Below are 27,348 nucleotides of genomic sequence, written 5' to 3' on the forward strand. Positions count from 1 at the left end.
TTTAGTGTTAAACAAATAACTTTAATGTATCAACAACTGAACTTTTATTATACAAAATTAAAATTATTGTAAGTAGGTACAAATACACTTAAGGAGAACACAAATTAAGAATTTACATACAATTAATTAATTAATTAATCAATAGAGGGAATAATAATTATAATTGAAACGGCAGGTTGCTAAATAAATATTATTTACATCACATGTAGACTTATATTAGTTAGAACTATCCGCTTTTAAGTATCTAGCTGCTGCCGCCGCCTAAAGGAAAAAAATAATATGTGTTAGAAAATTATGCACTTTTTTCTAAGATGATTTATCAATTTAAGAAATCATCTTTCTCACTTGTGATTCGAAGTGGAGAGTTCAGAAGATTTTACGCAGCAAGATGAAATATATAAAGCAAATTTAACGCCCGCTGTTACTTATGTAAGCCCTGTATGAGAAATGATTTCATTTGAAAATAACATATATTTCGTCAAACTAATATGAAAACCTTCCGGCAAGAAAGTTAAAATATGGATCCAAAACTATGCAGGTATTAAACTTTAATTACTGGAACTGGAGTAAACCGCGAGTTAAAATTTCGCTGATAACTTTAATAGTTTATTATTTTTCTCTTTGAATATATTAGAATGACGATGACGATATATGTATGTATGCACAACGTACGCACTTATTATGACCCAAACTTTTCTTTTCTTACAAAGACTTAAGAATGGCAATATGATAAAAATAGCAATAATGATTTTGTTGATTATAAATATGAATATTAACCCATGCATGCACACACATTGAAGATCCAAAACAAATGAAATATTGCAAAGTATTTCAAACCAATAAATATATGAATATGTTTATTGTTTTTCAATAATTTTGCGCTTTTAAATAATTTAATATAAATTAATTCTAATTCTTAGGGTAAAAAATGTGAAAGAACACGGTGTAAAGTATACAACGATCAAATATGTAGATGTTAAAAAGTTTTTACAAAAAACAAATGTGTAGACTTTTATTTATAGACCACCACCAGAGCGGTCAACGCTTATTTTTACTTTGAGGTTATCTGCTTCGTGTTTTTGTTCCTCTAATTCAGCCATTCTTGCGAATCTTGAATACGCCACATTTCCGGTTTTAATGGCAGACATCATCTAAAATTTACAAATAATTTGGAATTAGATTTTAAAGACGAATTTATATTTAATAAATATTTTATATTCAACTGTGTTTATCATATTGGAGAGTTTTGAAAAATGAAGGAGATTTTTCGGTGCAAACTGAATTCAATTGAAATTCTTAAAATTACCTGTAAATATTCGTCGAGCTCAACTTGTCCATTCATATTTGTATCGATTTCCCGAAGAATTTCATGCAATTGTTCTCCTGATACATCAGCTTCTCCGAAACTCTAAAATTGTAAAAAACATTTAATATAAATAATTAATGATAACTATGCTTTTCAATCACTGGAGGTGGGATTCAAATTAGTGAAATAAAACAAAAAAAAAACATTACAATTACATCGGATGAATTCGATATTTTTAATCTTAGAACATTTTGAAAGTTACAATTTGATGCAGAAGTTTTATTTCAATGTGTGGTATAAGTATGTATATGCTTGGCAATTTTGGCAAGGGTTTTAACCAAATTAGGCCAAAGAAACATATATAATCATCAAAACGAGGTTTTCAGCAATTTTCGACGGCCCATTACTTACGGGCGACGACGCACGTGGACATGAGACTTGTTACACAATTTTTAGAATACCAAATCAATGGCACTGTATTGATCATATTAACACCCTGAGGATCATTATTGAACAATGCGTTGAATATCGATCACCACTACGCCTGCTGTTCATCGACTTCGAGAAGGCCTTTGATAGCATTAACAGGGAGTATATCTGGTTAGTTTTGCGGAGGAGAGGCATTGCAGAAAATCTAATTGCTACTATTAAAGCAGCATATGATGGATTCAAGTGTCACGTTCTGCACGATGGTAGGTTGTCAGATGATTTTGAAATCCGAAGCGGAGGCAGACAGGGCTGTATTCTGTCGCCAATATTGTTTTTGTTGGTGATAAGCGATGCACTCAGATCTGCCAGGTAGCGGAGGGATCCAATGGACTTTGACATCCTATTTAAAGCACTTGGATTACGCTGAAGATGTTTGCTTACTCTTTCATAGAATCATGGATCTCCATCAAATGACAAGTGTGGAGAGAGAAGTAGAAGTTGTGGGGCTGAAAATTAATTCCAGCAAAAACAAAAAAATTATCAGCCTCAGAACCCGACCATCCTCTCAAATAAATATTTTCTCGCAACCGGTGGAAAAAGTGGATAGCTTTCAATAACTTGGAAGTATCGTTTCCATCGAAGGCGGAACCGAACAAAACTTCATCTGCCGCATCGGCAAATCAAAAACGGCTTCGGTATGCTGTAAAATTTTTGGAGAAATAACTCTATCAGCTTAAGAACAAAGCTGCGACTGTTTCGCACAAATTTCGAATCTGTACTTCTTTATGGGTGCAGCAGTTGGAAGGTTACTTCAGCCATAACAAGAAAGCTGTAAACGTTCGTGAATAGATTTATATATGGAGAAATGAAATGCGCTCAGATCTGTCAGGTAGCGGAGGGATCAGGGATCCAATGGACTTTGACATGCTATTTAAAGCACTTGGATTACGCGGACGATGTTTGCTTACTCTTTCATAGGATCATGGATCTCCATCAAATGACAACAAGTGTGGAGAGAGAAGCAGAAGTTGTGGGGCTGAAAATTAAGTCCGGCAAAACAAAAATGATCAACCTCGGAACCCGACCATCTTCTTAAATAAATATGCTTCGCAACCGGTGGAAAAAGTGGAGAGCTTTTAATACCTTGCAAGTATCGTTTCGAATCTGTGCTTCTTTATGGGTGCAGCACTTGGAAGGTTACTTGAGCCATAACAAGAAAGCTTCAAGCCTTCGTGAATAGATGTCTTCGTAACATCCTAAGGATTTTCTGGCTAAACCGTATATCAAAGAGGTCCTTCATAGAAGGACAGTTCATGAACCTATAGAATCTATAATAAGAAGACGTAAGTGGCAATGGATTAGACCGACGCTTCAAAAAGGTAAAGACTGCATTGCAGGCCAAGCAATGCAGTGGAATCCGCCCTATGCCCTTAAGGGGTTCCCAACGGACTTAATAGGTCTGAGGACCTAAGTAAGTAAAACGAAGGCATTAATATATTTCCACCTCAATATCTGTTATTCTGAATTGAAAATCTCATTTTACTAAACTGTAATGGAACAATTTTTTTGGTAAAAATTGCGTTCAATCAAATCAAAATAGTGTTCGAATAATAAGTCAACTTATATTTCTTAGATATCAGAGATTTCCTTATTCTCAGAAATATTTATGAACAAAAATTCTCATACAAATATCTCACTTTTGATCTGAGAAGAGAATTTTTATGATTGAATTTCTCAAGAATTTTCTACATCACAAGTCAAAATGGATGAGAAAAAAAGATACAAAGCGCAAATTTGATTCCTAAGTGTGAATGATAGTTAGAGATATAAACTATCCAAACAATAATTTTATTGACATTTAAATAAAATTTCAAAGTATGTATATCATAGGTCCGTTCGCGTACTTTCTGCATTAAAATTAGTAAAAAGAGATATTTTAAAGAGTGGGAGAAAAATTCTCTCATCACATCATCGTTTTATTTCGTGTTTAGAATTAATTTATTTTTTTGTAAATGGATAAATTAAGACAACATGAACTTCAAGCAACATTAAGCTGGTCCACTGTTTTTTTTTTATGAAAAAACTTGATCAAATTGAAACGTAAAAATTGCAATCTTGTTGCTGTTCTTTGGAAAAGAATTTTTAATTTTATAGGTGACAGCAAAACCTAGCAATTTATTTAATTTATTTGAAGTGCTATCAAATCTGAAACTTTTCACAAATCAGCCCAAAGAAATTTCTTGGGCTACAATTCGTAGGTTGGGGAAATATTTTACTCTCTCGTTACGAAAAACTATGAAATTTTTGAGTTCGCGAACAGAATTTAGTTAAATTTTGTAATTTTTCGTAAAACTGTTTTAGTAAGGTTCGCGAACGGACTTCATAACTTGAAACCGCGTTAAAATAAATTTCTGCTAAAAAATAGTTGAAAATAACACTGGTCGACAAAATTACGTTTCCTTCTGTCCCAAAAACAAAACAATACTTTTTCGAATGATTAAGATGTTCTTAATTCGTATTTTTTCCCCTTTAAAAATGCTGAAAACAACTAAAAACGAGGTTTTTAAGGCTAGGCTTAAACTCAAAATATCTTTTAACAATAAATTGTTTAATGATTTGCTAAGTAATACATATTTATGTACAACGCTTTCTCTTCAAGATACAATTTGAATCATTATCTATGTATGTATATATGTACATACAGGGCGTCCCATGAGTAATGGTCCAAACAGTATATGATGAATGGTCAAGTCATGACCTACCAGAATTTGGTAACTTGTCTATACCGCGTCCCATCGGTTTTCGAGTAACGGTTGTTTTAATGAAATTTTCAAAAACATCTACTTTTAGTCGTTCAATCACCCTGTCCACAAATGATTTTTGTGTTTACTATATGTTAATATTTTACAATTCTTAATAAACATTCAATATTTGTGCATTTTAAAATTTAAATTTCGGGCACTATTTTGTAAAATATTAATAGTTAATATCATATTTGTATAAAACTTAATTTCTTACATCGAACTTTAAAGTAGTTTTATTAAAACAAAAATCATATTACACAATACTTGTTATTGTTAGATTTAAAAACTTGCTTGATTTTTTAGCTTTTCAAAAAAAGTATACAACATTACAAAGCTAGCTTTGGTTCAAAAGTTATATAAGCATTTCAATTGAATGAGTCACGATTTTAAAAACAGATATAAGAAGAAAAAATGTGTTTCTGTTAGGATTTGTTGTAACGTATCTTGTTTAAAATTAATTTGAAATAATATGCACAATTTTCACAATTGCCAGGAAGAAAATACACATTTAATACGAGAAGTAAGATCCCAATACCAATTTAAAATTAATTTGTGGTGTGGAATTGTATCATAGGACCCTTTGAATTGCCCGACACATTAAATAGTGAAAATTATTCAGAATTTTTGGAAAATTATTATTAGATGATATTCCTCTCGCCCTGAACCAGACCATGTGGTTTTATGGAAGAAATGTCAGAAGTTTTTTGGACAGTGTTACTGAACTTAGGTAGAAAATTCAAACTACGGCTGAGGAAATAAGAAGCCGTTTGAAATGAGTTTTTAAAACGTTGCCTGTTAAAATGCAGGACAAGGGCATTTCGAAAGATTGCTTTAAAAAAATATGCGTAGAAATATACCACAGATACTTAAGTTCCATAGATATCGCACGCAGAGGAAAAAAAATTACAATTTTTCAATCGACTGGGACGTACCGCTACGTCCCAGTTTGATCAAACTAGCATGAATCATACTCAGACATTTTATTGCATTGTAAAGTAACTTGTTGTATTTACTTTTTTTACTTCTTGTGCCTTATTGTTTTTTTTTTGACTTTTGTGTATTTAATATTGATCTTTCTTAAAGGTGTGTATGAAATTTGTTTGTATTTCATGGGTGTAATTTTTGTATGTGCCAAGGCCAACCTGTGAATATAAGCAAGTTGTTCTTTAAAAGGAAGGTTGTTCTTTTAAAAAACATTAGCTTATGAAACTGTGGTAACATATAAAATCTTTAGTACAAATTATTGAAGAAACTAATTATGGCATAAGACAAAAGAATGGTCACAAAATACATTTCATGTACATAGTTCTTAGCAATATAATGTTTTCAAAATAGGAACGTTGTCCGTGAAAATTAAATTTTCAGTAGAGTCTTCGATTTGATCCGTGCAGTTCCACAAAAGCATTTTAAAAACATGATATCCAGTAAAATATCGCATTGCAGATGTTTCTAATGTTATTTCAGTTCTGATTTCCATATCACTTATGACTTTTTCTTACAGAGTCTCATCGCATACTATTTCTTTACGAGGCCTAGGCAGTGAAGACATTTTTCAAGTATTTGATTGAGTTTGGGATGCGTCAGCCTCAAAAATTCAACATCACCATCATCACAATTACTGTAAGGAGAAAAAGTAATAAGATGGCTACCCCGTCTTGCCCATCACCCCATCTTACCCCTCTCTCCCCTACCAAGGTTGAATTTGTGTATAGTTATACTTAGCTTTGGTTTCAACAATAAAATTTTAACATTGAAAAATGTTTCCCTGGGACAGAAATTGAATGAAACGTAAATCAAATCTACCTCAATTTGTAGATAAAGGATGATTTCAATTGAGAGCCACACCTTAACGCCATGTTTATTAACCGGCATCTATTTACATTTCTGGTTTGGATGCATAGACAAAGCGTGACTGTTTGGTGCCATTTATGGGCTGGCGGTGACGTCATGGGGGACTGTAACTACTTCTTTGAAAATAAGTTCAATACAAAATTATAGCGAATGATTTTCACTGGAGAGGTGATAACGGCCAAAAATTGAGAATATGGAGCTTGCGAAATGAGGTTTCACAACGACGATGGTTCCACTCACCAAACAGCCAAAGAAAGTAGTCTCTTTTCTGTGAGACGTTCAATGGACGCCAAATCTCACTACGTCGCGTCGTCATCATGGCGATGTCTTTTGACTACCATTTGTCAAAGAAAAGATATGCGTCACTGAAGCCTTAAGAACAAAAGGTTTAGATAATTCAGAACATATTTAAATGAAATTGAATCTCAATTATGCCTCTGCAACATTGAAAATTCGAATTTTTGAAAACAAAGGGCAAAAGGAAAATTAACAAATTATTATTCTGCTATTCATTCGAAGTGAATCTGTGTATGTCGGTAACGTCGGTAATACTGAGCGGTATTCTTCTATTCTACTCACGTGAAAGCATTCATTCTATACAATTCAGATCCGCATATAAAATGAAGCGGATTTTTCATTTGATGTCTGGTTTCTTAATTTCTGTAAGCAAAATGTAAGTGAAAACTAATTTATTGCTAAATTTAGAATATTTGTTTTATAAATAAAAGAATATTAACATTTTTAGGGGAAGGAAAACTGCTCTCTGTTTGAGGATTCTCTTATTCCTCTGCTTACAATTCGAATAAAAAGTCAAATACTGCCCATTTCCAAAAATTACACAAATTATTGTGTTTAGGTGGATTGATTAAACTTAATTTTTGTTTGAATCAAAACAATTTATACAACATTCCCAAGATTTTTGCATGAACAGCTGTTTATTTGAATGTCAAATTGGTTTGGGACAATGTAGTGTGAAAGGGAATCGAAAGGGTAAATCGATTATACTATCCACGTGGATAGCAGAATAGGTCTGATTTTTAGAATTAGGATTTGTTGAAATTTTAAAATGTACGATTCTAAAACAAAAATATTACCTTCATAGCACGGCGTATGTCAGTGATTGAAACATATCCCTTGTTGTCTTTGTCAATCAACTTGAAGCGTTTTATGTACAATTGCTTTTCGTCTTCAGAAAGGGCAATTGGAATCTTGTCCTTGGATTGCCTATTAACATGTTGTCCCATTTCATTTGCCAAGAAATCGGTAGCTCGTTTCATTTCAGCTATTTTCTGATCCTTGGACCATTTTAATTCTTCGCCCATAATGTCAATTATAACAGGCAAAGCTTCTTGAGCAGCTTGCACGTTCAAGAACGCCAATCGAAGTCTTCTTGCAATCATATCCACAGCATTACAAGCGTATTCGCGAATACCATATCTGATTTCAGCGTCAATGTAGGGGAACTCGGGATGAATTCTGTTGCCAATAATTGGCCATCTCTTGCCTGTCAAAGATGCCATCTTTGAAACGGCAAAAGCTCGATCACCATATGATTTAGCTAAATGCTGGGCAACTTCGCATTCCAAGCCAAAATCTTGCACAAGTCGAATGTACATTGTTGGTGTCCAACCTTGGCCGCCCTCAATTTTTAAGTACGATGTTACAGCTTCGGCTCTTTCCGGTTTTAAGTTACATGCTAAAATAATTGTGTTTGTTTATATATTTATAGTATATGTATGTATAAGCATGGTACAATCAACTTACCTTTAATTGCTGCATCAAGGGTGTGTTCTGCCATTGCTCTGTAAGTTGTCCATTTTCCACCAGCAATGGTCACCAGCTTTGAGGGGCTTACATGTACAATATGGTTTCTAGCAAGTGATTGAGTGTCTTCCTTATTTGGATCTGACACCAAGGGACGAATACCACTCCAAGCTGAGAGCACATCACCTCTCCTCACTTCAACATCAGCGTTAAGATAATTTTTGATTTCACTTAAAATAAATTGAATTTCGTCTTCGGTGGGACTGGGATTGTGCGTAATTTCGCAAGGTAAATCTGTTGTTCCGGCAATTGTCTGTCTTTGCCAAGGTAAGAAGAAAATAACTCTTCCATCTGAGGTACTGGGATCCAACAAACCCATCTGGTCGGGGCTGTAGTAGCCAGGAAGAACAATGTGCACTCCTGAGCTTGGACAGCATATACTCTTGACAGTAGGGTCATCCATTTTACGAATACTGTCCGTAAATGGACCAGTGGCATTAATGATACATTTGGCCTTAACAGTGAATTTCTTTCCTGATATATGATCGACAAGTTCTGCACCACACAGAACGTCATTTCCGCTACCATCTGGCTTTTTCAGCAATTTTAATACCTCAACATGGTTACAAACGGTTGCTCCATGTCGTGCAGCTGTGAGAGCAACTGCTAGGGCCATTCTTGCATCATCCTGTTGACCTGTTAATAATATTTTTGAATTAAACAACTTTGTTTGTCGATATACATGTATTAAGAATAAATAAGGGTTATAAATATATGTATGTTTATGTATGCTGAATATCAAACGAATCAGCTAAGTGATTTTGACACTTAACACTTTGAAGTAATCAACCTAAACCATTTTCGTTCCTACTCCAACCCCAATATTAGAAGTAAAATACTTCACATTTTTGTATTGCTATTTGCCACCATAGTAGTAAACCCAATTTTATGAATCTGTCTAAAGGTAACTTATAACTTGCAAACGAAGCATCGTTGTGGTTCATACTTTTGTTAACCTAAATGAATTATGTGGCCCAAAAGCTCATAGAGAGCCAGTGCCTAGCGACTTGCTGTGTGCGAGTATTGTCAGTGGTAGGGGGGACCTGCAGTTTTTTGCCGATTCTGAATGACTAGTTTGAAAAGGGATTTTTCTTGAAAAACGATTACTCTTGGAGGATTTGCCATTTGATTTGTCAAAAACACCTCCATTTTTCAATTTTTTTTTGAAAATCGTTAGACCGGTTTTATTTAAATTAATTTTTACAAATTTTCCATTTTTTCTTATTTTTGTTATGCAGTTGTTTAGTGATTGAATAGAAATTAAGTCTGGACGATTATTATTTTGTTAGCAAGTCTCTCTTTTTCGGCTCTCATACGGAACTAATTTTATCAAATAAGGTTTTAAAACAAAGAGAATTTTCCGTAGACTATGCGAATTGTATTATTATATAATTATAATTTGTTAAAAAAACTTAACTTTTTATTATAATAAAAATAAATATTAAATACTCGGAAAATATTGTGTTAAAGTAAATGGTTTGTGTATTTGAATGAACTTATCCAATACACCCCATGTTTTGTCGGTAAGCTAGTTCATCCCAAGGCACAACTCATAGTAGGACAGACAACTCATCCCGGAAATGAAAAATACTTGCAAGCATACTTAACGAAAACAATTGTTTGTGTTTTCAACTAGTTCGTTGAAAGCTTTTTAATTTGGATAGCTTTATTTTAATTTCATATTAGAAGAACCAGGATGGAAAATAAATTATCTGAAGATAAGAAAGAGGCAGAACATGAATGTTTAAATTGTAAAGCGATCACCTTGATTAGTTAGGTAGTTGTCTTAAACGAATAAAGAATAGTACATTGGCGTGTTCAGCTTTATGCAGATAGTAGATAAAGACATGTTTATGATGATAATGAAGGAATGTTATTGGTAGGTAGGAGGTACTGACTGCAATCCAATCACATTCCTTCTTTCCTACAAGTTTTCAGGCCAAAAATGGGGTTATTACGTTCAGATAATTTTTTTCGTTAAAGTTGAAAAAAAAATTGCTATTCATGTGTTGTTTACAATCAGGTTCTTGTGCGTTTTGGATTTTAGTTATGAAGTGACACATAGCAGTAGTTCTGGAGGTTGTACGTAATACCTACACTGTAGCAAAAAATTGTACATACAGCAGTATATATTAGATATGTAACATGATTTTTTGGCTAAATGTAAGTTATACAATTTATTTCCACTCAAATCATGTTCTTATGAATGAGTATATTTTTTTTGTGTAAAGACAACAAAAATTCAATGTCACGTTATTTGAAAAAAAAAACTCAAAATGTGCTTGCACTCAAAATTTAACTCAAATAACTGCACATACACTTATTTTCAAGTCGCATTGTTTAGAAGTAACAGTAAATATTCTCCGTTTTATTTGCTTTTATGAAGTGTTGGAGTTTTTTTGATGTTTCAAGTCTCAATTAAAGCGTAAAAGTGAGGTCGTTTGGATGATTATTTAAAATTAAAAAAAAATGGAAAAAAATCATTAAAAAGTTCCTGTAGATATTAAAAAATTAATTATAAAATTAAAAGAAGATGGAAAAAGCTATGCAGAAATAGCAAAAATTGTTGAAAGGCCTCGACCCACAGTTCAATCTGTGGTAAGTAATTACAAAAAAAATAATTCGTATGAGATTGCTGCTGGAAGAGGCAGGAAAAAAATTCTGTCAACAAGAACCGAACGGATTATTGAGAGGATGGTCAAGGCGGATCCAAAAATGTCGGCACCACAAATCGCTACACGTCTCGAGGAATCAGGACACCCAAAAGTAAATCCCCAAACCATAAGGAACTTGTTGCATACTAAAGGATACAGAGGTTGTGTTTCTCGTAAAAAGCCGTTTATTTCAAAGAAGAATGCACTGAAGCGCTTAGAGTATGCCAAAGAATACATCAACCGACCTGATGTGTTTTGGGAGGAGGTACTCTTCGTGGATAAAAGTAAGTACAATATTTTTGGTTCTGACGGGCGACGTTTTGTTTGGCGTAAACCTAACACCTCAATGAAGAAAGCTAATTTAACACAGACTGTAAAACATGGAGGTGGAAATGTTATGGTTTGGGGCGTTATGGCGGCGAATGGGGTTGGTAATCTAGTTTTTGTTGAAAATACTATGGATAAGTTCCAATACTTATCAATTTTAAAAAATAATTTAAAAGACAGCGCAGAAAAGTTGGGTCTAGGTAACAGATTTATGCTCGTCCAAGATAACGACCCCAAACATAACTCCCAGCTAGTAAGAACTTGGCTGCTTTACAATTGTAAAGCAACTCTACCACATCCTCCCCAATCCCCTGATCTCAATCCAATTGAGCATCTGTGGGATTTATTGGAAAAGAAAGTCCGAAAACACCACATAACCAACCGAGAGGAGCTAAAACAAGTGCTTCAGAATGAGTGGCATAAAATATCTGCTGAAGAAACCAAAACGTTGGTAACATCTATGAAAAATCGTTTACGAGAGGTTATCCAAGCAAAAGGATATCATACGAGATATTAATATTTAGTTTTAATTGTACAAATTTAATTTTTGTATAATGTATGTACAATTTTTTGAGTTAAATTTATGGATTGGAATTTTGTTTTGTTCGTTTTTTTTAAATAAAATCAATAAATAACTGTTTAAGTTTTTTTTTGTGCACATATAAAGATGAACAATATATCTAATGTTTTCGTTTTCTTAATTTATTGCTACTTAATAATATATGGATTATTATTAACAAAATAACGTGCTGTATGTGCAATTTTTTGATGCAGTGTATACAGGTATAATACTTTCACTGTACCTGTTGGGGTACAGAAAATTTAACAAGTTTACGTTTGAACTACACCCTAACTTAAATTTTGTTTTCCAATAATTTGGATTTTTCTTGTTTCTTCACATGTTTTGAGTGAGTAGACGTGTAAAATATTTAAAAAACGCACAATTTGTAGATTTTTTTGGTACTCCACATCAAGTGCAATTAGGGTTTTCCCCAAATTTCAGTGGTTGGTGTATATTGAGCCAAAGAAAACAGATATATGTTTCATTACTTTCGATTTGTATTTGTTGCAATCAAGTAGAGAACATATAGGACAAGCTATTAAAAGTTAAATATCAGGGTAGTCATTCCGTAATTTTCAAAACGATAATCGTCAAAACGATTATCATAACGATATCGTCAATAATTTGCTTCACGTAACTTTATCACTATCGTCACGTTCAATCGTTTTCAGTATAAGTTCGTTGAGTATATTCAAAATGTCAAAGTGAACTCAACGAAAGATAAGCTTGTTCAATAACTTGAAAATGTTATTAAACTTGGTTTTTCTCTATGGAAAATTTAGAAAATTTGCAAAATATGTATTGTTAATAAACATGCCAAATATTTTGTGAAGTTTTTTTGTTACTGTCACTTTTTGTGTTTTAATTTGTTGCCACCGAAGAATAAACTATAATATCAAATATTTTGTTCAGCTGCAGTAATAATCCCAATTTTGTCCAAGGGAAGGAAGTGAAGACTCCATTTTATCCACAGAGAACATAACTTGGCTTCAAAAATATTTGTTGTTTCCAAAACTTCTTTGTACTAGTGCTTTGTGTAAGAGCGATACTAAAATCGTTGCCCTTCGAATATACCAATTTTCCTCCGCCCAAAGTTTAAATACATAAAAAAAATGCTTACATATGGGTTAGAATAGATAGAAGGTCCCATTCATCTATTAATTTTCTTTGTTACCGAATTCATTGTATTTTTTGAGTTTTTATTTTCTTCAATTTGCTTAGTTATCAATGGAAATTAAAAGCAGACTATTAGCTATCGTGGAAATGCTATCGTTTTGACGATATCACTTTGACGATTATCGTCTTACGTGAAGTGAGGCTACCGTCTAAACGATATCGTCTAACGGTTATCGTTTTACGGAATGATCCCCCAGGTTTTTATTTTTTATTACGATAGGTAAGTAATCGCAAAGTTAGCTGTACTCGCTTGGGTACAATGGGAAAATGTGATATACATATGTACATATACATTTTTTTTAAAAATGGATTTCAAAGCATTTTTAACAACAGCATTTTTTGGATGAAGGTTCAAAAACCTTCCAAATGCCTCAAATGCAATCGAAGAAGATGAACGCAATGCAGTATTTGACATTGCAATTATGCCCCCAGATGCAGATTTCAACACTGACCAAGAAGACATAGACACGGAAAGTTTGGACAGTAATCATATTTCCAATGATGTTCCAGGTAATGTTGAAGTGTTCATTAGAGATGAAGATTTTGAGAGTGAGGTCGAAGTTTCAATGTCTGAGATAAAGGCCTTCCAAACTCACCCACTATGGTCCTAAAGTTGTGTCGACATGACAATGTACTATTATAACTTTTTTGCACTAAAGACAAAAAATATGAAAGCTGTTTTGGAAAACGAATCTCCAGTGGAAACTTTTGAAACTCTTTTCAATAATGATGCCATGGAACTAATTTTGGATCAGAGTCGTCCTTACGCTTCACAACATAATGACCACAACTTCAATTTCAACAAAGAAGACCTCGAAATCTTTCTTTATTGGCATTCTGTTTTACAGTGGTTACCACTCCATGCCAAGAGAATATATGTATTGGAAATTGGATGAAGATACGAGAACGGCATTAGTAGCCCACAACATGTCGCGAAATCGTTTTTTTGAAATAAAAAATTATATTCATTTTGCCGATAACTCTCATTTGGATTCGCAAGATAAAATAGCAAAACTTAGGTCGCTAATGAATATTGAAGCCATGATAAGGTATTTTGATTACCACCAGTTATAAGAGTCTACTCATGTCGTTTTGGATTCAAAAATTGGATGCTTACAAGTAGTTGTGGCTACCTGTATAGCCTTGACAAGTATTGTGATGCGAAAAATGTGAAAGCAGAAATAATTCACATGCCACTGGGATCGAAAGTTGTACTTGAGCTATTAGAAGCAATCCCATGCCCTTCTGATCATGTTATTTATTTTGATAACTTCTTTACTTCTCATGAGCGTTATTGAGAGCCAAGGGATTCAGAGCTACTGGCACAGCAAAGGAAACCAGAACACAAAAATGTCCATTGAACCCCAAAAAACAGTTAAAAAAAAACCTCGGTCACTTTGAACATATTTAAAAAAAAATAAAGTGCTTTTCGTCAAGTGGAGTGATAACAATGTTGTCCCCATGGGTACAAATTTTGACACAATCCAGCCAATACATTTTTTCAAACGGTGGTCATCGGCTGTGTATATATTCAACAACCAAATCTTAACGCAAATTAAAATAAGGGAATGGGTGTCGTTGACTTGCATGACCAATCGGTCAATGCATATGAAATGAAAATCACAGGCAAAAAATGGTGGTGGCCGCAGTTTACTTCAATGATGGGTTCTCCTTTGGTGAATGCTTGGAAACTGTATAAAGTCGCAGCTTATTCCGAAGATGATTTGCTTTCTTTCCAAAGAAATATTGCTAGGAATTACCTTAGAAGGTATACAATTCGCCAACTGACAACATCAAAACGCTTTATCGCTTCCAGCGTGGCCTATAGTGGAGAACACCACTTTCTAAAAAAAAAATTGAAAAGCCTCTTAGGTGCAGAGTATGACACATGAGTCGAATGGACCTGTGATTTATGCGCCATAGCTCTGTGCATCGAAGGAGAATGTTCCTGTTTGGGTACAGCCTTAAAAACATTGCTCAAACTTAAAAAAAAAAATATTTGTTTAATGTTTTAACCATATTTAATACAGTTATGTCAACAAAAGTTAAAATGTTTCTGTTTTTAATTCTTTGGTAACAAATTGGTTAAGATTCCAAATTTTACCTGAAAAATAAGTATGTCTTCAAAAATTTAAATGCCATTTGATAAATGAAAAAACTCTTGATATTTCAATTTTTTTTTTCGAACATCGTTAGAGTTTTTTTTAAAATGAATTTTTTATAAATAAAATTTCTCAATTTTGTTCTAAAAATGTTTTTGGTATGTAGTTGTTTAGTGATTCTACGTTTGAATTTCGTAAAAAAATGTTTAACCGGTTTTGAGGTATAGAATTTTGAAAAAAATAAAAAAAAATCTATTTGTTTTTGAGAAAATTCGAATTTTCGCTTTTTGACCAAAAAATTGTATGGGAACCACTGTTAGTAAAATAAATAAATTGGGTGGCTCAACAGTCTGTTGAGGACTAGAGCATGGTGACTTACAACTCTCAACCATTTCTGTGTGCGAGTAATGTTGTCAGAGATAGAAGGGACCTACAGGGCCGAATCCGAACGGCTTATTTGAGAAAACACTTTTTCATGAGAAGAGTTCCTCTTGGAGAATTTGTCAATTCCATGTAAGAGGCTGAAGCCATGAAAAGACTTTAGATGGCATAGACAGGGATCGAACCCAAGACCTCTGGCATCACAGTCCAACGCACTAACCTTCATGCCACTGGTACTACACCACTGTTAGTATTGATCATAAAAAAAATGAAAAAACACGCTTAACGCGAATCTGCTGAAAACCTTAATGGCTGAATCACAAACACGCAACAGCTTCACCTGACGTTTACGATTCAGCCATAGGAATTCAATGCATGCTATCACAATGGAGCTTCGACCTCACGTTTCGTTTGACCATCGTAAGGAAAAGTACGAAATGCGACTCCAAACGGAAGCTCTAGTTCAATTATCTGAACATTTGCAGCAGTAAACAAAAAATAAAATATTTGCCCTTTGGAGGGATGAAATAATAGAAATGTCATTCAAAGCAACCTCGAAGCAGGTCCACCATAACGCAACGAAGCCGAAGCTGAAGCGCGTTTGTGATTCACCCATAACTTCCAAGTTTGAAGCGACCCAATGGTTTAGGCTGTAGAAGCGTGGACAGACAGACAAAGACAGGATGGAATCGCGGGACCCATTTTTGTCGATTTCTCTAAAATCGTAATATCATGTTTGATTAAAATCTCGAGTTCGAAATTTTGCACGACTTCAAAACTTGCCATATAGTTCGTATATGTCGTAAGTAAAAATGTAGGTGGACCAGGCATGAATTAAAACTAGGCCTCTGGCAAAACAGTCCTATGCACTTACCATCACATCACAGGTATTACGTTTAAATAAACCCAAACATTTCTTAAGATTTCTCATCGAGAATACCCTCTTTCTGAGACAATTTGAGACTTTTTAATGAGAGAAGAATAATTTTTCCTAAATTTTGAGTAAGCTTTTAAAATAAACATAAGAAACGAAAGCCCTATGAAACATGAAATAAAAAATGTGTCTTATCGGGCTTATTTTAGAAAAAGTTAGATACAGAATAGAAGCAAAACAAACCTAATGTATTTGGTCAAAGTGCTTCAAAAGAACATAACTTTGAAGTTTAAACTCAAACTAACCTTTATAAGTTGGTATATAAATTATAAGACTTATGCACAATGTTTTTTTTGTTTAAACGCGAAAACTTACCATCATAATAAACAATAGCTCCACACAGCTTATCCTTTTTCAACATGGGAAATAGTTCCAGAGCATCTTTTTTGGACAAATAATATGAGCTCTTAACATTTCGGTCGCCAGCCACCAAATCGTAAGCTTTTATTCCAACCCAAAAGTAAGGAACCTGCCACCATCTATAATTTAAATTGAAACAAATTTAGCTAACTAACCAACATATCTTCAAATTTTTAAATTTACTGATATACTGGAAGCATAATTGGTAGAGGGTGAGCCAAATGGGGAGCTGACTCTAACATAGACGCTCTCTCTGCTAAAGCTTCTTTTACCATACGATATTGCTCGTAGTCTAGCTATTTGACACAATATATTTTTTTTTTATTGTAAGTTAGGTTATTTTTCGTATCTAATTTATGATGAATACTTACTCCAAGGATAGCTTTCTGCAAGTATCTTACGCCGCCATGGATAAGTTTTGTGGATCTTGATGAGGTACCACTCGCAAAATCGTCCGCTTCAACAAGTGCAGTTTTCAAACCTCTAGTCACAGAGTCAAGCGCACATCCGGATCCAGTTGCACCCCCACCAATAATAAGTACATCATATTCTTCTCCACTTTGTAGTGATTTGATTTGTTCGCTACGGGGTGGTAGTGTGCGCTTCCTTTTTGGGGGACGAACTGCAGCATTGTCAACCTGAGATTAATTTAAAATTTAGTTTTTGAACATTTAACCGCTTAATCAAAAGCCCTAATCACAGTCACCACAGTACAGATATTAAAGCTTAGATTCATAGTTATAAATTAAACACATTTTTACAAATGCAATATCTAGGTATGTATCTTTTCAAACTGTGTATCATAATTTATGAGCAACCGAAGAAAAGATTTGCATTGCTTAGAGCAAATTCAATGTGATTGATAACAGTTTCCGGGTTATTTGATCAGCGGATGGTTTCTTTTGTTCATTCGTGGAATAGATTTCCGAGGTTTTAAACGAAGGCTAAGTTAGTTAAACAATATTCACCGATTCCCCGATGATGTTCTTTGGTGGATGATTTTACTTTAATAGGCAGGCTGAGGAGAAATAAGCGACTTGAAGGTGAGGCAAGTTTCTAGCAGACTGGCCAGCTGCTAAAAAAATTGCTTTCCAATTAAAGCGAAAGCCTAGTACGCTGCTGATGCGAAACGAAAATTCCCATACAAAAATGACATGACGAACAATTTCGCTGTGTTTTTCGTTTTTCAGTACGCTGCTGAACGAAGAAATTTGTCATTTTAGTGGATAGCTGTACTAGATTTCTTAGTACAATTCTCCAATCTTTTCGTTCTCAATTTATTTGCCTTATGGAATCCAATTATGTACAAAGAAAACAAATACCGAAATCATCCAATAATTCCAAAACAATAGTCCTTCGAGGAATAGTTAATGCACCTTGGTACATAAGAAATAGTGATCTACATCGTGACTTACAAATAGAAATGGTTACAGAAGTTGTTAAAAAATACGCTGTATAGCACAACCAGAGACTAATAATACTAATTCTGAACAGGTGTCCGTCTTAAATATAAGAAACCATGTTCGGAGATTAAGAAGAAACAAGCCTCATGAGCTTATGGTCTTAAAAAAACATGGGAAAGTATTAAAAGTTTAAACTTCCCCCAAAGTGATTGTAAAAAGTTAAGAAAGAAAAATCGGAAGTCGATCCTTCAAGATTGGTCCTGATGAAGAGGTGGTTTTAGTGGTTAAGAGTCCTACACTACTTGGTTTCGAATACTGCTAAGTGTCTTTTGAAGATTTCCTCAAATTTATTTGTCTGGCATATTAATTGCTTGCGAAATTTTGACGTCTAATTTTTTCATTGACTAAAAAAATTGTTTACTCGTGACTTTCGGTGTTTTGCCTTTGATTTATATTTGATTTAAAATAAAATGGATTTTTCTAATGTGATTTAACAATACATTTCTGAATCGGAAGCTCAGGATGTTTAAGATGTTGTTGGTGATGTGCAAGAAGTGATGAAGACGAGCAGTGAACTTCAACTTCCAAAAACTAAACCGATGAAAAAAAATTATTTCTTTTCGGAGGAAAAGAAGAAAGTGAAGCTATTTGGAAGTTGGAGCTTAGGCTTCACAAAAATAATTCAGCCGTTGCTAGCCTCTGGAGTAATATAGCTACAGAAATGAAAAAAAAACATGTACTAACTGCTCAACAAAATGTTAATAAATAGAATTCTTTTTCACTTTTGTTTACCAGCAGCTGACTGTCAGAACTTGTCAATGGATTTTGACAGCTTGCACAACTCTCCACAAATATTTGTCCGCTGTAGTTTTTTTTCCATTTTGCTCTGCACTTGTAGATCGCCGAAAAAATTCGTTTCACTTCAGCTGCTGCTGCGTAATAGGCTTGGCGAGACTTTATTGGAAAGTTAACCAAGAAAAATCACCCTAACTATAAAGTCAAGTCTACATATGTAAAAATGAAGGCTGATCAGTTTATCATTTAATTAAAAGCTGAACTGTATAACTCTGTGGTTTATTTATTTACTGCACAATTTTGTTTAAGAGGGTTCTTTGTCAAGAGGAACAAGGACTTTTACGGACTTGTGCCTGGTGTAAGAATTTTTTTTTTTGATAATAATGGGCAGGTTCAGACAACATAAGGGACTTGAAAGTTTTGTTTGTTTGTTTTTATTTTTTGAACATGTTACAGATTTATTTCTAGCAAAAGATTGATGCAATAAGATGAATCCTATATTTCTCAAAAAAAAACAATGCATTTAAAGTTTTATTTAATTTATTAATATATTTTAATTTTTGTAATGATGAAATTTCATTTACTGAACTGCTGACTGTCAAAAGCCAAAAAACAATTTCATTTCGTTTTACTGTTGGTATTCTAATTTCTACTGTTCCGATCACATCATTAAACATTTTACTGATAAAATCAACAGTAAAAAAATTGTCTGAGGCGCGAAGCTCGATGTTATGATCGAAAGAAAACAACATTGATTGACATAAATTTACTGATTGCTATAAACGCTCATCAGTAAAACATTTCATATTCCTCCTGTTTCAAACTTTACTGATTGCTATAACCGGCCCCTTAGGCAAGTTTCTAGTATCTGATTGGCCAGCTGCCAAAAAATTGGCAAGTTTATTGGAAAGTTGATGGGAAAGTTGTTCAAGAAAAATCTCCCTAACTATCAAATCAATTCAACTTATGTCAAAATGACAATTGATCATGTTTTTTAATTCAAATAAAAGTTGAACTTTATTACTCAATGATTTATTTATTTTCTGCACAACTTCATTTTATGCTTTCTGTAAAAAGGTTCCGTGTAAATTTAGAAAAGAAATAAGTAATATTTCTTTGAAATACAAAATACAAATCGCGATGGGTTTGTAGCTTGCATGGGGAGTGTTTTGTAGAAAATAATTATTTTGGTAGTTTTTGTACTATGAATTTGAAGTAGAGGTTTTTGAAGTAAAGTAAAGATTCTATAAAAAAGTTAATTTAACAATTGCTTCAAGGAGGGGGTTTGTTCGTAGACTACTACATTAACATGTGGTGTTAAAGCTCACCTCAATTCTTTATATACCTGAATCGAGTTGAAATGAGCTTGATTCGCCTCGATTCCAGTCGAGGATCGGAGTTAAGTCAAAATTTGAGTAGAAAAACCTGTGTGGAGAAGTTGGTTTTACAGATGATGCGTTATGGTTTGTTTATTTGCATGTTTTTGTACAAAAAATATAGTTTTGGTTTAATCAAATTAAAAAAACAATTGCACATGGATTAGGTAGCATATTCTTATCTGGTGCTGAACTATTCAGTTCGTCATTGTTTAACACGAATGAAACTAACTCACTTGCACCTCATAAGAAACATCAAAAACACCATTTGCATTTTCATTTACAAAACTAAATAATATCAACGGTAACAGATTGATTTTTTTTGCCAATGGAAAACACATGATTCCAAATTCACAACTACTCAACGAACACTGCCATCGAGATACTTATGCAATCGTACCAAAATTTAAGAATGAAATCACATACGATCCATTTGAGACTCGTATAAATGTCAAAAACCCATCTGTAGTAAGATTCTACTTTAACTTTTATCGCTAGTATTTATACTGTGGCTTTTGTTTTTGTTATTCGTGTAAAGTCCTACTATACTATGTATAGATTTTCCAAAAAAACACGGGTACTGTGTACTGCGTAACTAAAAAAAAATAATAAAATTACCGTGATAATTGGGCTCCTCCGTTCAAGCGCCCAAATAGATACAGCTGCTCCTATGCATGCTCCTAATGTGGTAACACCCGCTTGGCATAATCTGGAAACCATCTTCTACAATCTGCTTTGAAAAATCAAAAAATTAAAAGTATAATGAAATTTTTTTATCACAGAAAATCTAAAAATGTATTTTTATCTCGATTTTCTATTTATTGCTATCTTTATAATGTATGTACATATGTAATGTTTTGCGGTTTGCTATCAGTTATGTGATATTTTATGTTGATACAGGTAAAGATTTAATTTTATTATAGAATTAATTGAACACTGACCTACAACTCACGATTAACATTCTAATACTATAAAGATCAAAGATATAAACCGATTTCGTTGAACTCTGATTTTAATAAATAATATTATTTTTGCAACGTTCTTTTGATTTCAACACTGCCTGCTTATCAGTGAGTTTGCATTCTTCATAATCGTACATTCCTAAATATATATTCTCAAATTACTATTTGCAAATAATCTGAAGGTATCACATAATTCATTGATCGATCGAAATAAAGGCACTTCAACAAATCGTCTGGGTTATACTTGCGTGAAATCTTATCATGTGGCACTGACCTTGTTGATATCGTGTGTGAATGAAACTTATAGAATGGATTTCACGTGATTGCTGATAGCTGATATTCTTACGTAACATACTATCTGCCTTATGAGTGCCTGCACAATCCAATCGTGTTATTCGATATTGTTCTTTTTTTTAATCTGTTCGGTGCTTTTCCTGTCACTTCTATTATTTTATCACTTCACTTTGGATTCTGTAAAGAATTCTACTTTAAGCTTATTCTAGTCTTGTCTAGCTTGTCCTTCAAATTATAATCTTTTTATTCAATTTGAACAATGTTTATTTAAAAAAAAGAGATAACAGATTACGGAAGACAAATTGGTTTTCCAATATCTAAACGAATTTCGGGCCGTGTGTAAGAACGTTCACAGAAAAATAATGGAAAGAAATTACTTAAAAAAATCAATAAAATGAAAAAAGTGCGGACAAAATGCCGATTAAACATTATTTCCTGTTATCTACATATTTGAGTAACTTTTACTTCATTTAACTGATAGTACTTTTCAATATGTAAAGAATTTTTAAATTGAATCAGTTTGTACAATATTCTTTAACTAATTAACTCAAAACTGCTCTATTTAAAATATTCTTTATTCCTATCGATTTAAAATCTTTAGCTTTTATTCCATTACATAAGTCACTTTGTACTTTAACGATTTATATACGCCTTTGTTATGATCCACTTGAAGTTTCAAAAATATTAAAGTCATCGTCGAATGAATGTTAAATAGCAGGAGGGATAGATCGTCAGTTCTTTTTCTAACTATTGTCAACTTTTGTTAACATTCGTTAACAATTGGCTGTATTCAATCTCGTGTTGGTTAGGGTATCTTGGATAGGTGGATTGAGATAGCTGTCAAAAAATAAAAACAACTTTCAGCTGTTCACAAAAACAGAGAAAAATTTAAGCTTCGAAGTCAAAATTGTTGTAAGATAAAACATTTAATAGATAATTCAACTGATTCGTCTGAAGATGATGAATTAATAGGTGCGTAACAATTAAATAAATAAGAGATTAATCTGTTATCTATGTTAAATTTCTTCTTAGCTCAATTAAAATTCTATACGATTAATAATTTACTTGCGAAATCTCCGGTTTTAAACTATTTACGTTTAACAGAAAACTATCCTAACAGAAACGAGGCTCATTATGAAGTGACAAAATTCGGAAGCAAATAGCTTCTTTATAGTCTATTATGTATGTACAGCACATCATCAAATAAAACTTCAACTAACATTTTGTATCTTTTTGGTTAACCAAGAAATAGAAAAAGCTGAAATCAATTTCCTTCCTTGAAATTCAATCATGAGTAGAATCAGCTGTTCTGTCAGATACCTACATACCCCAGAAAATTGGATATCATTTTGATTCCTTTTTGTAGATCTCAGCTGTTTTCGATCAGCTGTTATTTTACACGTAAAACACTAACAAAAAGGTATCCGGATACCTTATCTGTCTGAGATTGAACGCAGCCAATGTCGTTCATTAACGTTAAGATTGTTGTTGAAGTGTCAAATAGTTACGATTTTTAACATTTCACATGTCAGCTTGAGAGCTAGGTTGAAAGTGTTGAATAGTTAAAGTGAATGATTTGTTTACAACCAAATAATTGTTTTTTGTAACTCAAATGAATTTTGCGATTTTTGCTGCTTAAGTTTTTCTTTCATTATTCAATTTGTGGTTTATGTTTATAAAAACAATTTTTTTTTAATTTTTGATATTGGTGTATTGATAAATCAATATAATTCGTAACAAAGAAAATTAAACTTTCTTTTCTGACGTAACAACAAAAGTTAACAATCGTTTGAAAACGAACAGACCTAAGTTCTTATTGTATTGATACATTTATAATTGTTTACATGTAGTGTATTGACATTTTTGGGTTCTCTGTGTGCGTGATATTTCAGTATCACCTCAATTCAACTTAGTTCAGTTTTTAAATTTCGACATCTTTTAGCTCAATCTAACTAACATTTATTTATCGTTACTTTGTGCAAGTTTTTGTTATTTATAAAAATTATTTAAACTTTTTACAATATATTTATACATGTACAAATTTATTACTACTATTGCTCGTCTAAAAAGTTTATGAGTGCGTTTATTTGATGGTTTTATCTAATCAAACGTTTTGAAAAACTTGAAAAATTCAAAATTGCATTAAATTCAGTTCAATTCAAAACGTCAATTAGATTTCCTTCAAAAATTGTTTTTTTTGTGGTCCATGAAACACGATTGAAATTTGGCAATTTTTTTTTAAATTTATAAATATAAGCGGTAAGTCTCCTGAAAAATCCAGATCTGAAGATTTGGTCTTAAATTTTTAAAAATGAGGGTGGGATGCGACCCACACTAATAACTTTCCATCCCGTCTTTCGATTTGTTTTACTTAAAAGTTTGTAGTTTTGCGTGTTGGGTTAAAAAAGTTGTTAGATGAATTATTCTTAAACATTTTTAAATTACCAACAATATTTTTCATTTAAAGAAATAGTTTATTTGGAAAATCTAGTTTTGTTTAATAGATTTTTAGTCGACAACAATTTTTTACCAATTTAAGAGCATTTCTTAAATTGTTACAAATTGGATGAAATTAATTTGAGAGATATCAAATTGGATATAAAAAAAAACGAATGAATATAGAAAGCAATATTTTCTATGAAATAAAAAAAGTTTGAAGACAAGATTTTTAATTTTTGAAAAACTATTTGAGTCGATAGTAAATTTTTACCAAGTTTTTAGGTTTTATACTGTCTTGATTTTTCTCAAAATTTTACTGAATGTTGACAACGATATTATTTAAAAGTTAAAAGTTTAAATCCAATATCTCAAAGTTTTGAAGAGATATTTGAGTCAAAATTCAATCTTTACCCACTTTGAGTAATGTTTTTTTTTAGGTTTTTAAATACCGTCAATTCGATTTTTCTTAAAATTTTACCAGATGTTAAAAACGATATTTTTAGTTGCACAAAACTGTTTTGGAGATAAAATCATTTTGTATTCGTAAAATTTTCGAGGTGGTTCTTTAGCTATGGATAATAAAAAAAAAACGTCGCGAATGTACGGACGTACGAACGTACGTACACCCGCACTCGCAGACATCATTCTAAAAATCCTTTATTTCGACTCTAGGGACCTTGAAACGTCGAGAAGTTTCAAAATTTTCTATTTGACAAATCGGTCAATTACAATAACTTCCTATGGGAAGTTAATAAACCAAATTTGTTTGTGTTTTGACAGATTTAGATCAAAAATAAATTGATTTATTATACCCATGGAAAACTCCTTTAGAATCAAATAAAGACTAATAAATATAATAATAATTTCCAGAAACTATAACTAAAAGATAGGTTTTAAAAAAGAATGTTTTAATAATCCCGAAAAACTTGCACCTACCCTAAATTCTATAGTGGTACCTAGCAGGGGAATGGCAAGATAGCAGTGTAGTGTATGCCCAACTTTTTGAATTTTTAAAGTGCAATAAGGAACTTTAAAATATATTTTTAATTTTAAGAACGATTGACTAAAACATATAACATAAAATGTATAAATTATAAAAAATGTAATAAACTGCTGAAGATCGGTCTTATTTATCTATTGCTTATTGCAAAGCGCACATACATAGGTTAATTTCACGACACCACTGGCCTAAACATTCGAAGCGTCTGAAACTTAAAAAAATACACTCCTCAATGATATCATGAAGAAACAACATTTGAAGCGTCTGAAGCTTAAAAAAAAACACTCGTCATCCTCAATGATGTCATGAAGAAACAACGCTTGTCTTTTGCCAAAAAGAAATGACATAGAATGTTAAAAAAAAATGCTTTTGGAAAGTTGTTTTTTCCGGACGAAAAAAGTTTAATTTAAATGTGGTTCATATGGATATACATCTTTGCATTCATAAAGCCATGCGAAGGCTAAATGTAGTTTTAAAACTCTATAAACAAAATTAAAAAATAAATTAGGTGTCGAAACAGTCCATGAAGAACCAGGGCCTAGTGAATAACAACTCTCAGCCATTTCTGTGTGCGAGTAAAGTTGTTAGAGATGGAAGGGACCTACAGTTTATCCAAAGGGCTACTTTGAGAAAGCACTTTTCATGATAAGAATTACTCTTGAATTATTTGTCAATTCCTCGCAAGAGGCCCACAAAAACTTTTTTTTTAAATTATGGTGGCACAGGCAGGGATTGAACCCAAGACCCCTTGCATGACAGTCCAACGCACTAACCATCACACTACGGGTACTACTATAAACAAAATTAGGGCGTTAAAATTCATTGCAACCAAAAAATAAAATACTTGTACGCCCAAATTAAACATTAAACATACACACAAATGTACAAAAATATATCATCCATATGTTTTGACACTTTGACATTTATTTATTCAACTTCCAAGCCAAATGCATAGCAAGTAACGGTTTTTCAAAAGTAGTTACTTTTTGATCGTCCCTAATCACAAGTTAATATTTTGTCGGTGTTAATATCGTTTGCACTGCACTTCAATACTTGGTTAAATTTCAATTTTGTTTTAATAACCATTATTTGTTTTAGATACGTTTCATCAACTTAATTAATTTTCCTATCAAGGTTGTTTTGTTTTGTTTCCATTCCATAGTGGAAAAAACACTCAATATGAATTCCCAATTCCAAAAATGTTCTCGGTTCATGAGTGTATGAGCCGCTTTCAACAAATAGACACCAACAAGTCATGCTAGTTATTCAAACAGTCCCCAGAGTCTAATTAAATTAAAATTAAAAGGAAAACCATATGGAACCCCCATATTCGCTTTACACTTTATACATCAGAAATAAATATTGGCGAAATCAACTCCTCCAATTCAAGAGTTGAACAATGAAAACCAGAAGCACAAAATCATTATCGTTTAAAACTATTTCAAAACTATATTTTGCACAGGGCGCAAAAAACAAATAATACCGGCTATGTCTACTTATGATTTCATTTTCAACAGAACTCTGTGTGGGGTTGCAAAAACATACAAATATGGTTTACATACCTATAACGAGGTGTGTAGAATTTATCAAGGTATATCTAAAGAGACACTAAAAAAAACTAAAAATCTTTCAAACTAAAAACAATACAAAAACTTGAACGCATTCCAAACCTTAACTCGACCGACAGCCTACACTAACAAAATATCTAATTTTGGATTTGACATTCAACTAGGTAGGTACATCCCTATCGAAATTTTAGGATCACTTCCTCCTCTAGCATTTTCAAAGCACTCATCATACAAGTTTGTGTATTTGAATACAATAACTTTCATAGCTTTCAACCGAAATACGTGAGAAAAATATTAACATCACATTAATCTGGCGAATTATATAACTCGTTTAATGACACCTTGTTAAAATATATAAAAAAAATTTCACAATGAGCAGAAATGTGATTTATCTGGGAATTTTATACATACACCTCCTAGGCGAGAAATAAGGTCACTGAACCACAACTTATCGTCAAACTATTTTCGGGTCTCGATCTCGATAATGAAAGTAACCGAATGTAAAACGTCTGTTTCGACTTCAAAACTAGGTATAAAAATCAAAAATTAATCATTAAAACGCGTAAGCCTTGAATAACTTTTAACAGCAATAGACACCGAGATCCGATACGATATGTACGACTATGTATGTATGTAATCTATAAGAGTGCTTACTTTAGCTGCGATAAAAATTTGTAAACTGCACATGCGAAGTCAAAAAGAAGACTGGGCAATGTGCGGTGTTGGGCACATCGGCAATTCAAGCTCGCAGATGAAATCAACACATTGTATAGAATTGTATGTACTGTACATGAATGTGAA

The 27,348-nt window shown here is 32.7% G+C and overlaps 1 protein-coding gene across 6 annotated transcripts; it reads right to left on the reverse strand.

The window, feature by feature from the left end:
• On the reverse strand, nucleotides 1–27,348 carry LOC129949086 (glycerol-3-phosphate dehydrogenase, mitochondrial-like). 6 transcript variants are annotated; one of them, XR_008782002.1, is made up of 11 exons: nucleotides 27,202–27,348; nucleotides 20,903–21,014; nucleotides 17,082–17,348; nucleotides 16,894–17,006; nucleotides 16,666–16,829; nucleotides 8,155–8,850; nucleotides 7,485–8,086; nucleotides 1,307–1,408; nucleotides 1,056–1,151; nucleotides 346–436; nucleotides 1–261 (listed from the first exon to the last, which is right to left on the reverse strand). XR_008782002.1 is itself a non-coding variant. In XM_056060320.1 (11 exons), the coding sequence occupies exons 3-11, from the start codon at nucleotides 21,002–21,004 to the stop codon at nucleotides 217–219; spliced, it is 2,187 nt and encodes a 728-aa protein (XP_055916295.1). In that variant the 5' UTR covers nucleotides 21,005–21,014; nucleotides 26,959–27,073; nucleotides 27,202–27,275; the 3' UTR covers nucleotides 1–216. The 6 variants fall into 6 exon arrangements, 5 of the variants coding, with proteins under 5 accessions (XP_055916295.1, XP_055916293.1, XP_055916296.1 ...); XM_056060320.1 differs by lacking the exon at nucleotides 346–436 and adding an exon at nucleotides 26,959–27,073 and having other exon boundaries at nucleotides 27,202–27,275; XM_056060318.1 differs by lacking the exon at nucleotides 346–436.

This window comes from Eupeodes corollae, chromosome 3 (genome assembly GCF_945859685.1).
Source record: "Eupeodes corollae chromosome 3, idEupCoro1.1, whole genome shotgun sequence".
Classification (NCBI taxonomy): Eukaryota; Metazoa; Arthropoda; class Insecta; order Diptera; family Syrphidae; genus Eupeodes; species Eupeodes corollae.